The 13629-nt window shown below is 33.5% G+C and overlaps 1 protein-coding gene across 2 annotated transcripts; it reads left to right on the top strand.

The window, feature by feature from the left end:
• The first annotated feature begins 579 nt into the window (after positions 1 to 579).
• LOC126719001 (triose phosphate/phosphate translocator, chloroplastic-like) lies at positions 580 to 7514 on the top strand. 2 transcript variants are annotated; one of them, XM_050421471.1, is made up of 12 exons: positions 580 to 1438; positions 1632 to 1706; positions 2236 to 2301; positions 2408 to 2486; positions 2566 to 2686; positions 3357 to 3452; positions 3833 to 3945; positions 4697 to 4774; positions 4885 to 5001; positions 6002 to 6101; positions 6221 to 6321; positions 7064 to 7514. In XM_050421471.1, the coding sequence occupies exons 1-12, from the start codon at positions 1149 to 1151 to the stop codon at positions 7088 to 7090; spliced, it is 1263 nt and encodes a 420-aa protein (XP_050277428.1). In that variant the 5' UTR covers positions 580 to 1148; the 3' UTR covers positions 7091 to 7514. The 2 variants fall into 2 exon arrangements, with proteins under 2 accessions (XP_050277428.1, XP_050277429.1); XM_050421472.1 differs by having other exon boundaries at positions 582 to 1438; positions 1635 to 1706.
• Positions 7515 to 13629: the final 6115 nt, after the last annotated feature.

Below are 13629 nucleotides of genomic sequence, written 5' to 3'. Positions count from 1 at the left end.
TTTTGGACTTATTTAAGAGAGAATATGTCATGCATCTGATATATGTATAAACTCAAAATTCATGATTTATTTGTCAAATACGATGTGAAATTCTCTATCCACCCACACAATACACTCGAAGAATTTAATCTAAATAAATTAGCCATTAAACCAACCTTTAAGGGTTAATTATAAACTTAATGAAACTTAAATTTTGGACTTATTTAAGAGAGAACATGTCATGCATCTAATATATGTATAATTGGATGTATAAAAAAATTAAGGTAAAATACAGTTAACACTTTTGAGGTTTGGACTAATATCAACCAGATTTAAAACTTTTTAAAATTTAATAATTTGGCCTCTAAACCATTACTTGTTTCTCTTCTCTCTGTCACGGTGAGTAGAAGTTAAGTTGGTTAGTTTTAAAATATCTTGTACCTAATTGACATTAACTCAAACTTCAAAGACGTTAATTGTATTAAAAAAAAAAAAACAAAAACAAAAACAACAACAACAACAACAACAACAACAACCTTGTCACCTAACTCCTATTAAACAACGGTTCTTCACAAAACAATGAAAGGCAGATACCATTTTAAGAGGGAAATTAAGAAAACAGAAAAGAATAAAAAACAACTACCCCATGTTACACTCACTCTCTCTGTCTCTCTCTTATTGAAAGTCCATCACCCAATGATCACTGTCCCCAACAACTCCCATACGCTCTTTGCAACTAGTACTCAAAGTTCAAAGTCTCAAACTTTGATGCTTTTCATAGATTCCTGTTGTAACAGAAACTGTTTTTGAGTTTCTGTTTCACTTCCTTAAGCTTCAACTACATTCCCTCCTTAATTTTGTCTGGTTTTTCAAACCAAAACCCATTGTTTTCTCCGAATCTAGTTCATTACCAGAACACAAAGAAAGAAAAATCCACAACAAATAGGATTTTCTATAGTTATAATATCTACTATTTTTGTTAGTTAAAAACAAGGAAACCAAATAGTACTCTTTCTAATTTATCCCCTGCATACAGTTTCTTGTTTTCAACGTCTTTAATTTCATTGTACTTTGTATTCTTCCAAACTCAGAAAACCCACTAAGAATTCAAGCCCCTCAAACCATTTTCCTTATCAAAATCCCATAAAGTTTGTGTCTTGTTGCAAACCATGGCTTTAGTGACCAACCCATTTCAATGTTCAATCCAAACTTCAAGATTTTCTTCATTATACTTGTCACCCAAGAAAGTTACAACTAATCATGTTGTGCTCAAGACTCGGTCACTGGGTTCTAAGTCCACATGCTTGGCCTTTTCTCCACTGCCAGAGAACCAGGGACCTCAGAAACCTGTTGAATTCTCAGGCAAGGCCTTGAGATTTTCTGGTTTGAGTGAATTGTTGAGACGGCGAGGCTCTGTTGAATTTCCGGTTGTGGCCGCCACAACCGCAGATGCTGACGGGTCTAATTCATCACTTCAATTTTCTTTTATTTAGTACTTAAGACTAAGTTTGGATGCAGAGAAAAAAACTAAAAGAAAGGGAATTTTTTTTTTTTTTTTGTTGGTTTTTTCACTTGTAATTCTTAGCAACCAGTATGGATTTTTATTTTGGGATCTGTATTTGTTTGATAATTGATAGTCATATGTGAAATAGCAGGTATGCCAAGCCTTCTAAGAGCTTTGCTGAGAGATATCCTGCACTGGTTACTGGTTTCTTTTTCTTTATGTGGTAAGCTATCATAGTATGTACATTTTTGTGTTTAGACTTGATACATTGCTTGTTCACAATAAGTTATGAACTTAGGTGCCCAGTTGAATTTTTTGAAGGGTATAGCAATAGTTTGGAATTGTTTAAATTTGTAATGGAGGACTCAGTTAACAGAATGTCACAATTTTTAACTAATTCTCATGGTTTGTTTTTGGGTGAAAAAACCATATGAGGGTGCAAGGGGTCAATGCAGCCTTAAATATACATACTACTATGTTCAGAGTATATGCACATTGCAATGTACTTTTAAATGTTCTTTCCTTTTCCTTTTTCACTTGAATAAAATGTATATTGCACTCACTAATCATGTTATTTTCTTTATTTTCATCGGTTGTGCTGTCAATTATTTACTATAAAGCGCATGAATCATACATGCCCTAATGAAATGAAGGAGGAGATTTTGTAAGCTAACATTAAGCTGTTCCAATTCACTGACTAAACAATTGCACTTAATCTCTAAATGTTATACAATTCCATGTTTTCTATGCAGGTACTTCCTAAATGTCATCTTCAATATACTCAACAAGAAAGTCTACAATTATTTCCCATATCCGTAGTATGCTTCTTTCACAATGCTTCATTTTCATTATATTGAAATTGTTGTGGCTTTTGAAAAATCTCACCCCATATGACAATTTGAAAATCTTGTATATCTTTTGCAGCTTTGTTTCTGTAGTACATCTCCTAGTTGGAGTGGTGTACTGTCTTGTTTCTTGGGGTGTTGGTCTACCAAAACGTGCTGTAAGTTTCAACTTCTGCATTGGCTATCTTCTCTTCTCTAGGTACATGCAATAATGAACTTGTCTTACCCTGTATGCAGCCAATTAATAAGGAGCTGTTGGTACTACTGACTCCAGTTGCATTCTGCCATGCCCTTGGACATGTCATGTCTAATGTATCATTTGCAGCTGTCGCAGTATCTTTCACACACACCATTAAAGGTAGAAAATTTTGAGGAAAAAGCTTCTTTTACTAATTTCATTAGTATTTTACATCTATTGGCCTGATGAAAGTCCTTTTGGACATATCTTTGAGTGTGTGCATCCATGTGTCTGTCAACATTTTTTTTTTATTTTTTTATTTTTAAGCATGAGGGTTATAATGTTTTGGTGCAAATCACCAGCATCATATGTTCAAGTTGAAAGGACTGTGTCCAGCTGTCATTTTACTCACCGGATTGGATGTTCTGCAGCTGGGGCTCTCTTACTTTGTCAAAATTAAAATTTTGTTGCGGTTCTTAACTGCCTCCTTGGCTTGATGATGACAATGTTGTGGGTTGATTTTTGTTGGCACTCATTGGTGTATATGATCAACCATGTGTGCTTAAAGATGTAATGAAAATGTATTCCTGCATAGGTTCCTATTGGTGGAAGCTCCTAAGAAAAGCAACTGCAAGTAGATATAACCACATACATTTTTTTCATTGACATACATTTTAGTTTCTCTGTAACTTGTTCTTTCATTTAATTCCATTACACTAATCTGAATTAATATAGATGTCATGATAATGCCTCTTTGATCAATAATACTCAACATTTTTGGTGAAGGTGAGAGACAGTAAATTTTATGATAGTTTCTAGTTCCTAACTAGTCTTGATGTATTTTCTGCAGCCTTGGAGCCATTCTTCAATGCTGCTGCTTCTCAGTTTGTTTTAGGCCAGCAAATTCCTTTGTCCCTATGGCTATCATTGGCCCCAGTTGTTATTGGTAACTCTTTGGACTCTGAAATTCTCCCTTCTATTTACTTCTCTTATTGAAAGGACAGAAGTTCGATTTCATAAATCTGGCATGTGGGAGATATTACTGATGCTGCCTGTAATCTTGTCAAGAACTAAACACATACAGAACACACACACACACACACATCACCTCTCACAGACCCCGCAGAAATGGGGGTTTTGTGCACTATATATATATATATATATATATGTTTGTATGCAGTGCGTGAGTGCATCTATGGATATGCATCTGCAGCCAATTTCTCAACCTTGGCAATGCCAGCTCACTACTTAAATCTGAATACAGTATAGAATCAGCTTTTATATTTCATCAACCATTACTGATATAGTCTGTAACTTTTATTGCAGGTGTATCAATGGCATCACTGACTGAACTTTCTTTCAATTGGACTGGTTTCATCAGTGCAATGATTTCAAACATAGCATTTACCTACAGGAGTATCTATTCCAAGAAAGCAATGGTAAGCACTTTCAGAAAACATGGTACTTGCTTAGGAATAAGTTCTGTTCTAATCTTATAAGTTCTAGAGCTTAGTTTCCAGGTTCATGTTATTGTATGCTGTTTGGCCTAGTTCATGAAGGTGGATAGTGATACAAGGGTTTTGTCTAAGAAAGCAAATGTTTGTAAGTTCTGTTGGCTATAAACATATCCTTGTGTCAAAATCTGTTGCAATCATGAATTTCTTCTGCAAGGCAAAAGGCAAGTTTAAAAAGTGTCTTTCGTATGGAACAAGTTATGTGAGCTCTAGTCAGAAATTTTCCTAAATAGAGTTATGTTTGATGTGTTAAATTACACCTTTGTAACTGCATCAGGTGACAAAGTGTTGTTGAGCTGCGTTGATTGATATCTTTAGGATTACATAGCCAATGTTGGTTAATTGTATGTAAAACACAATGTGCTCTTGTCTCTTTCCTAGGATTATCAAACACCTTTTAGAATCTTACTGTAAACAATGCAATGTAAAACAAAGTTAAGAATTTCACCTGACGGATGAGGTATTTGGAAGGGAACTATTATATTTGATTCAACCTTTAAGTACGTCAAGATTCTATAATCCCAATAACCACAGCTATTTCATATATTAGCCAACCGAGCAACTATTGTGTGAAAAATTCTGGGATAAATTAAGTGGAGGTAATACATTTCTAGTTCTTTCTACATCCATTGACCATTAGTCCAAGTTGTCTAATTAATCCTTCTATTTTTAACAGACAGGAATGGACAGTACAAATGTGTATGCTTATATTTCAATTATTGCTCTCTTGGTTTGCATCCCGCCAGCGATTATTGTGAGTTAATTTTATCTTGAATATTGTATAAAGTTTTGTTAATCTATTATCTCAATGTTTCAATCAAAGTTTATTACAGATAACCGTGGGATTACTTGGATTCCTTTCAGATTGAGGGCCCCCAACTAATGCAATATGGTTTTAGGGACGCTATTGCCAAAGTGGGTTTATACAAATTCGTCTCTGATCTGTTCTGGATTGGCATGTTTTATCATCTGTACAATCAGGTATGCTATAGAACATGCCATATTCAACTGCTCCTTTAATCTAAAGGTATATGAGATCTTTGTGTTTGATATATGTTGATGTTGACTTTACCTCTCAGCCTTTCAATTTGTTTCAACCTTCATCTGGGTTTGTGATATTACCCCCTCATCAGATCATTAGTACTTGGTTTTCTTCTTACTCATCTACTTCTTCATGACCAATCAATGTGGATATTGAAGAATGCTATCATTTGAAAAGACTTAAGTTATAAAGTAGAAAAGCTGCATCATTAAATTATGGCATTTATCTTTTCATATTCCACTGTACATAAATTTGCATTTGAATGGACCATGGATGAGTTGTTGAACATGTGCCTTTTTTTGGGTTGTTTAACTGTGTGCTTGTCTAGGTGTCTGATAGAAACACAATATGACTCAATATCTCAAGCGTTATGCAGGAAAATAAACTCTAAAAATGGGACTCGCATTTGGGAAACAAAAATAAGAATTTTTTTAAAAAAAAAGATAGGATCTAGGTATTAGGAAAAGCGATGAAAATAGAAAAATAGAACCTAGGTATTACAAACTAGGATTGTTTGTAATCAGCACCAAGCATGGAAGAAGCATAGGAACTTAGGAATCACCATCTAGGCTTGCTTAGAATCACCACCAAGCACTTGAAGCAAGCTTCCAACCCAAATTTTATAAAATCCATCAACTGCCTACAATAGTGAATTTTGGGCCCTTTGAATAGGATCCCAAATTACATAAAAAAAATGTAAACAAAGTAAATTCATAATGAGATTGCATCATATATGGATATAAAAATATAATATAATCAAAGCTGAAAGCCCTCTAATAGCATCAATCACGATCAATAAAGTCCAACAAAATCAATCAGCACTTAACAGTTGCAGTTTGGTATTTCTGAAACCTTTTTTGGTTCCTCTGCCCCGGATAAAGTATTTTGTTGGAGCACATTCTTCTGTTTCCTAACTTCAGGTTTGAAATTACATTGCAGGTTGCTACTAACACTTTAGAACGTGTTGCACCACTTACACATGCTGTTGGAAATGTATTGAAGCGAGTTTTTGTCATTGGATTCTCTATTGTTGTATTCGGTAATTGCTCATTGCTTATTTATGACATTATATGCAGTGTTAAATAAGCAACTCTGAAAATTCAGTGTACTGGAAATTTTAGATTTGATGTCATATCCCTATGGTTTCAAATTTCACAGGCAATAGGATATCCACACAAACTGGAATTGGTACTATTATAGCAATTGCGGGTGTAGCCATTTATTCCCTAATAAAGGCAAACATAGAAGAGCAAAAACGGGTAATATTTCCATTCTGTTTGTGATATTTTTTCCTTTATTTGTGAAATTGACTGAATTGAAAGGAAAGTTCATCCACTAATTAGGTAAAACATGGATTGTTTTTTTCTTGAGAAAACGAATGTTCTTCAGAGCATGTTTACAAAAACATGGTTGTTTACTGCATAACTTGAGCCATTATAGACAAAATGTTATTTTATTCAATAGGCATTAGGCTATGCTGCCACATTATGAAATAAAACCTAGGCATTTCACATTACTAACACTATGTTAGGGATTTATATAAAATAATAAAACGGATGGAATGGAGTATGGTGCATTTCGTCCAATGTGTTTGGGAATTTTTAAAGAAGGAATGCAAAGAAAACAAATAGATAATTTTACTAGTAGATCAATCAACTTCCAAACAGTTGATGGAGTGGAAAGGATTCTTTTCATTCCATTCATTTCTATTCTTTATCTGCCTGTAAAGCAATATTCGACTTCTGCCACCCCCAAGTTATTCTAGTACACGTTTAGGCTTTCAAGTTTAGACCCTTTTTGCAAATCAAATAATAACAATAACAATCAACACCTTTAGACCCTTCGATTTTATTTCTAAATATTTCTTTTAGCATTTGAAATGAGCATGAACTGTAACTGTGATAGACCAAAATTATTATGTATCTTATCTTCAATTTTTCCCCCCTTTTGAAGAAGCCATTTTTTGACTTGGGCCTCACATATATTACTTAAACTTTTCAGAAGGCTGCAGCAACTTCCACATCATAGGGCTGCACTGTTGGATTGACTATGGAAACCCTGTATATTAATGAGGGTAGTGAGGATATTCATAAAAATTGTTTGAGATGATATCTTTGGATTCAGGCAGTACAGAGCTGGTGCTGCTGTTTAAATTGGATGGTTCAAGTTTCCAAGCCGTTGGTGGATTCTTCCATTAAAATAACAGCTCTGGGAAATAGAGAAAAGAATAAGATCAAAACAGAAGTTTTTTTACAAATTCTAAGAGCTCATATTGTATTTCAAAATTGTACCATTTCAATTTTATCAGGTGTGTTAGAAGAATGCACTGTTGTAATGGAAAAGCTTCAATTTGGTCTCTCTCACACACAACTTTGTTAGATGTTTTAGTGGTAGGTCTTAATTTAGTGGACCTACTTGATGACTCAGTAATTTAAGAGGAGAAAATCGATTTTTTTTTTTTTTAAAAGAAAGTAATTCTATATAATATATGATTAGAGCTTGATGGATTTGCAATGTCCCGAGAGGGGAATGTGGAAGCCATAGATTAAATTGCAACTGCCATTTTTTGTTTTCTTTATTAACTGATTTTGTAGTCTGTCTTGGAAAATTCATCACATATCGTAATGGTTAGAATTATTTGAATTATTTTTGTAACCCATTATTTTTATGTTATTGTTATAAGTATATTGTGTTATTAATTATTGCAATGAGTTTATACAAAATAAAAATAAAAAATAAAATAAACAATTATACATAAAATAAAATACAACGATGTACATGGTTCGGTCTAAGGCATACATCCACAAGTAGGAGAAAGTTTTACCATGAAGATGGTAAGATTACAAAGGTTGGGTCAAGTTTTATGAATCCCATTAATTGTTATTTCTCCTAAATCTGTCATTGAATAATCTAACCAATATTCTCCTATTTGATTTGATATATCTGTACTTAGATTTTGACGGTTCAACCAATATTCTCCTATTTGATCTGGTCCATTTGAAATTTGATTGGACATGTTTGTAGTCTGATCTAGAGTATGATCTGGTACACTTATAGTCTGATTTAACAGATTTGCAGTACGATCTATGACAGTTATACTCTGACTTGACACACTCTCTTCTTTTTTAGAATGTCTTCTAAGTCTACAAATCACCAGATCTCCTGTCTGCACACAAAAAATGAGAATTAAGAAAGTAGTATTAAAAAGAGAAAGAAAAAGAAGATATATGAGACACAAATAAAGAATGTAACTTTAAACCAAACCCTAAATAATATTCATAAATAAAAAATAATAATAATATAGGAAAAAAAATAGAAAAGAAGATATATGAGACACAAATACAAACAAAGAAATAGAAAAATAGTATGTCAAGAATATTTTTTTAAAAAAAAAAAGAAAAGTATGTCAAGAAACTAAACTTAAACCAAACTAATCATATGTGAAAAGGCCTCACTTTAAATTATCATCTTAATCTCTAATATTCCATATTTAGAAGTTTTCTAGAAAGAAAACACAAAGAAAGAAAAGGAAATTAGAGATGATTAGTAAGTACCTTAGCGTGTTGTAGTAAAGACTCATCAAGGCTAATCTCATGCAATATCCAGCGATAGCGGTGGTTGTTTTCGTCATCCTTGGCCTTGGACTTGTCGGTCTTGACGTTGTTTTTCTCATAATGGTAAGTCTTTTTCACTCCGATTCTTTTTCTTTCGTTTTGGTCGACACAGTAAAAAATATCGCTGGAATTTCCATCGCCTTTCCAACAACCTTTGCCGATGCTTCTCTTGCAACGGTTGGACTTGGAAGAGACCCTCTTCAATCTTGTGAAGAAGAACATCTCTTCTTTGTTTCGTATACAGTTATTAGCTCTTTCCATCTTCTCCCAAATCTGCCATGGTTCTTCAGTGCCGTAAAGATCGCGTTCTGGGATTACTTCATGGCATTTACAGTAGGAAATTTCCGTGGCCTTGGGATGAAGATAATGAGTCACTAGCACTTCGTCTAGTGGATCAAACACGAACCCGCCTGGCCATTCAAGCGTCGATGAGGATAAAGATGAAGATGATAATGCAGCCTCCATTGTTTGACTCTTGCTCTCTCTTATTCTCAGCTCGCTGTGTTTCTGAAAATGTGCTTTGTGTGAGTGTAGGATAGGTTTAACACAGTATTAATTTATATGTATTTTTGCAACTTCGTTCCTTTTCTGTACGGATACGGATTCCTTGCCAAAAAAGATTTATAAAAAAAAAAAAAATGGCACTTGAGTCAGCCCTAAATCTTAACCGACTCTAATTAGAGTTAGAAAGTATAGGATTAGTCAAATATCCCTCGACACAAACCCTAAAACATTTTAGTCAGAAGATTGTTATCGTTCTTGGTTTCTGATGGAGAACTCTGCTCTAGTACTGTGTAGAATTGTAGGTAATAAAGCGTGCGTATAGTGCCTATATTATTATTATTATTATTTTGGATCAAAATATGAGTTGAACCATGATATTGTTTAATTAAGAAATAGAAACTAAAAGCTGATTGAGTTCGAGTTAGTTCAATTGGTAAAGTCTCTATGGTTAAATAAGAGGTTTGAGGTTTAATCCCCGCCTATACTAAAAATCGATTGATGTCTTGGTCTGATGATAAAGAACTATCATCGAACGGACGTCATAAGTTGAATTTCTCTCTCTCAAAAAAAAAAAAAAAAAACCACAATATTGAGAGATAGCAAGTAGTAACACACGTGCAGCCGGACCTGTATGTCCCAAACAATTTATAGAAGGTATGATTTAACAATTTAGAAAGATAATTGATTTTTTTAAAATAAAAAATATGGGTGAGTTTTGCCTTCTTTCCTCCACCTTTTAAAAGTCTTCCAAAATATTGAACTAAAAAAAATTCAATCCAGTTTAAACCTTTAACTGTTTCATGACTAAAAAAAAAATTATCAAGTGTGTCAAAATAACTATTTTTTAACAAATTGCAAAATAAATGTTAATAAAAACTAAATATAAGAACTAAACTAACACTTGCATCTCATAAAAGAAGAAGAATGATTTTCAAACCAAAAAAATATCTATAATATAGAAAGTTAAAAAATAATATTTAAATATTAATAATGCATTAAAATTTATTATGGGGACCTGAGGACCAAGGAAGACTAAGACCGCTATGACCATTATTCGTTCATTAGGTGGAAGCACTTTAAACCCGAGGAGTGGGTTTGCTCGCAGAGAAGGAGGGAAGGAACAAAATATCTCCTGGAAACCCAAGTGGAGAGAATGACGTTCAAGGAGAAAGTTAAGGTATTTGAAAGAAGTTTCTTGTGAAAGCTTACCTACTACCTTTGCATTAAATAACTGGTAACAACTTTATTAGTTGTATTGATGAGAAAATGGCACATGAACAGTAGATTCACAGCTAAATAGCCCCTTCTACCACCTTCAGCAGGAGTCTAATGGGACAAGTGTCTTGTGGAGAACTTAAAGGGATGCAGATGGAGGGCTAGGATGCAAGAAGCATAGGAGTATATAAAGGAAGAGAACTTCCAGATGAGGGGATTTGGAAAAAATCAAGGAAAAGAGATTAGAACAAGAACAGGAGAGAGAGAGAGAGAGAGAGAGAGAGAGAGAGAGAGAGAGAGAGAGAGAGAGAGAGAGAGAGAGAGAGAGAGCAGTGTATATCCTTGTGTTAAAAAAAAAAAAAAAAAAAAAAAAATTGTCCTTGGACGGACTTGAGAAGAACCATTAATGCTGCTTGTTTTTAACTTTCATTCATTCCCTTCCTATTCGAATCTTTGGACTTGAGCCTGACTTGTTTTCCCCACTCTCTAAACAAATATTTATCTGTTTAGGCCTAACTGGGTGGTACAGGCCTCACTATTTTAAGTGGGTTTGGACTCCTAAATTCCGTGCCCTTCATTTATTTAGGTCCAAAATGTATTGATGAGTGTGAACAAATGGGAGCCATTGGAAGGGAATGTGTATCCTGGTGTTGTCTCCGCAATTTTATGTTTTCAAATAATTGATGGTCTTAGTTTGCTAATAACATCAGTTATTTATCTGAGTAGTGATTATCACTCGCTAATTTGCACTGCACACTCACTATACACACTGCAATGAAAATTGAAATTGTGCTTTAAAATCATGATTTCAATTATAATGGAGAAATCGTATTTTCAATATATGATTTTATTATTTCACAATTTTAACTAAAATGAAAACAATATTTCAAAGAAAGTGTGTAATAATGATTGTGTAACGATATTTTCCTTGTTTATTTTTATTTCAGCTACTGTGGTGGGATAGACAATGAGGGTAGTCAATAATGGTTGAAAAAATTATTCAATAACCTGATAGTTGGACTCCTCTTAAGATTGATAGTAAGAGATGGCCGAGCCAAAGTATTCAGATTTAATTAGTGAGATGTACAATTATATGAGATGACAAATCATTGCTCTCTAAATACTAATAATTACTTGTAACGTCGGTTGGAACATACCCTCTTCAATCTTGTGAAGAAGAACATATCTTCTTTGTTCCTCACACAGTTATTAGCTTTTTTCCATCTTCTCCCATATCTCCCATGGTTCTTAAGTGCCGTAAAGATTGCGTTCGGAATTTCTTCAGGGCATTCATAGTAGGAAATTCCTATGGCCTTGGTATAAAGATAGTGAATCACTAGCAGTTCGTCTACTGGATCAAACACGAACTCGCCTGGCCATTCAAGTGTTGACGACGATGAAGATAATGATGCAGCTGCCATGGTTTGATTCTTGCTCTCCGCTCGCTGTGTTTGTTTCCCAAAATGTGTTTTGTGTTTGAAGGTTAATTTCGTGACTCTGTAATTGTGAGCGTAGTACTAGAAGGAAGGGTTTATATTATATGATAAGGTACTAACCATTGTTTAAAAAAAAAAAAACAAAACTTTTCCAAAACTTAAAAACACAGTATTTATCTTTTTGCAACTCCTTTTTCTTAACAGATTCATAATACACAAAGAATACAATTAGAAAGTATATTATATATATACACGATTAGTCACATATCCGACTACACAAGCCCTTAAACATTTTAGTCAGAAGATTAGAGAGCTAGCTATAATTTAAGAATCCAAGAAACAATCAAGATAAACTACAATATATTAATAAATTATTAAATATTTTTAAGTATTCATTTTAACATATATCAATTTAAGAACAATAAAAGATAACAAAGTGAATTCATGACTAATATATTATATTTAGAAATTCGCTAGAATACAAACCAAATAATAAAATCTAAAAGAGTAAATAAAAGATAACTAGATAAGTGTTAAATATTAAAATAAAAATGAAATAAAAGATAAGTGCCTCAACCTTGTGCAATTTTCCACAAAAAAAAAAAAAAAAAAAAACCTGGGACACTATGTCTTAGATGTGTCTTGTGTTCGACACGAGTATGACATCCCAAATAAAAAGTTCATGCTTTCTAAGTTTCAGGTTTTGTCCCACAAACGAACATTTAATTCATGTTTACCTTTACCCAAAGGTAATAGGAATACAAACATATGGGACTGTTTTATTCCAAAACACGATCTTTACGCACCCAACACTAAACCTTTGAAAGCTTGGGAAGGATTTAGAGGGCCATATCTAGAAGAAAACTACGAAGAGCTTCAGCTCTTCTTGACAAGGTTGAAGAGGGTCTCCTCTAATGGCTCTCGTATCAAGTGAACCATCAGCGGAGGTTGTTGGAAAGGCAATGCTTCAAGAAAAAAGCATGCTAAGGATGTTTGGGATACAAAGAATAAAATGATGAGAAGAATAGGATTTAAAAATCTTTCTATTATAAGAATGATAAGTCTAAAGATAAGGTTAGGTTCTAAATGATTTGATTGTTGGCAAATGGTGTACATAAACTTATCTAGGTATAGATCTTAGTGTTTATGAGCAATATTAGACATATCTTAAAGTGTTACAAATTAGAAATTAAGAACATACAAGCTGCAGGAAAAGGAATTAAAAATCAGGCTAGCTCGATTGATTGAGAAGAAGCTTCAACCGATAGAGATCGATGTGATTATGAAGAATTTTGATCAAACCCAATAGCCCATTAAACATTTAGGGTTTCAGTCCAGATTTATTTAGTATATAAGGAAAACCTTAAAGCATATTTTCAAGTCTTAGAGAGATACTCATTTGAGATCTGAGAGATTTTGTACCTTCTACTCTTTCGAGCATATCTACCGAAGATCAATCTTATTCCATAAGTACAAGTGGAACAAAGTTGCAACCCAAATTTCAGATATTAAGTGTATTGAAGAGCAAAGCGTGAACTGGAGATTCATGTTGGAATAGATCTACATCAAAGAAGTCTAAGGGTTTCAAAGTTAGGTTTGATAATTACAGTTGAATTTACTACGAATTAAATATTCTTGACTGTAAACTTCTATTTGATATAGTGGATTGTTCTTCTTCGGATTGGTCCCTCCAAGTTTTTTACCTTGAAACTGGTTTGTTTCATTGGTTTTCCTGAGTCATCATATCTCTGTCTTATTTAATTTTCTGCTGCATGATATGATTGATTTATGTTTAACC

Source organism: Quercus robur, chromosome 3 (genome assembly GCF_932294415.1).
Source record: "Quercus robur chromosome 3, dhQueRobu3.1, whole genome shotgun sequence".
NCBI classification, from domain to species: Eukaryota; Viridiplantae; Streptophyta; class Magnoliopsida; order Fagales; family Fagaceae; genus Quercus; species Quercus robur.
The sequence above is the reverse complement of the archived record's forward strand: the minus strand, read 5'-3'. Positions and strand labels throughout refer to the sequence as shown.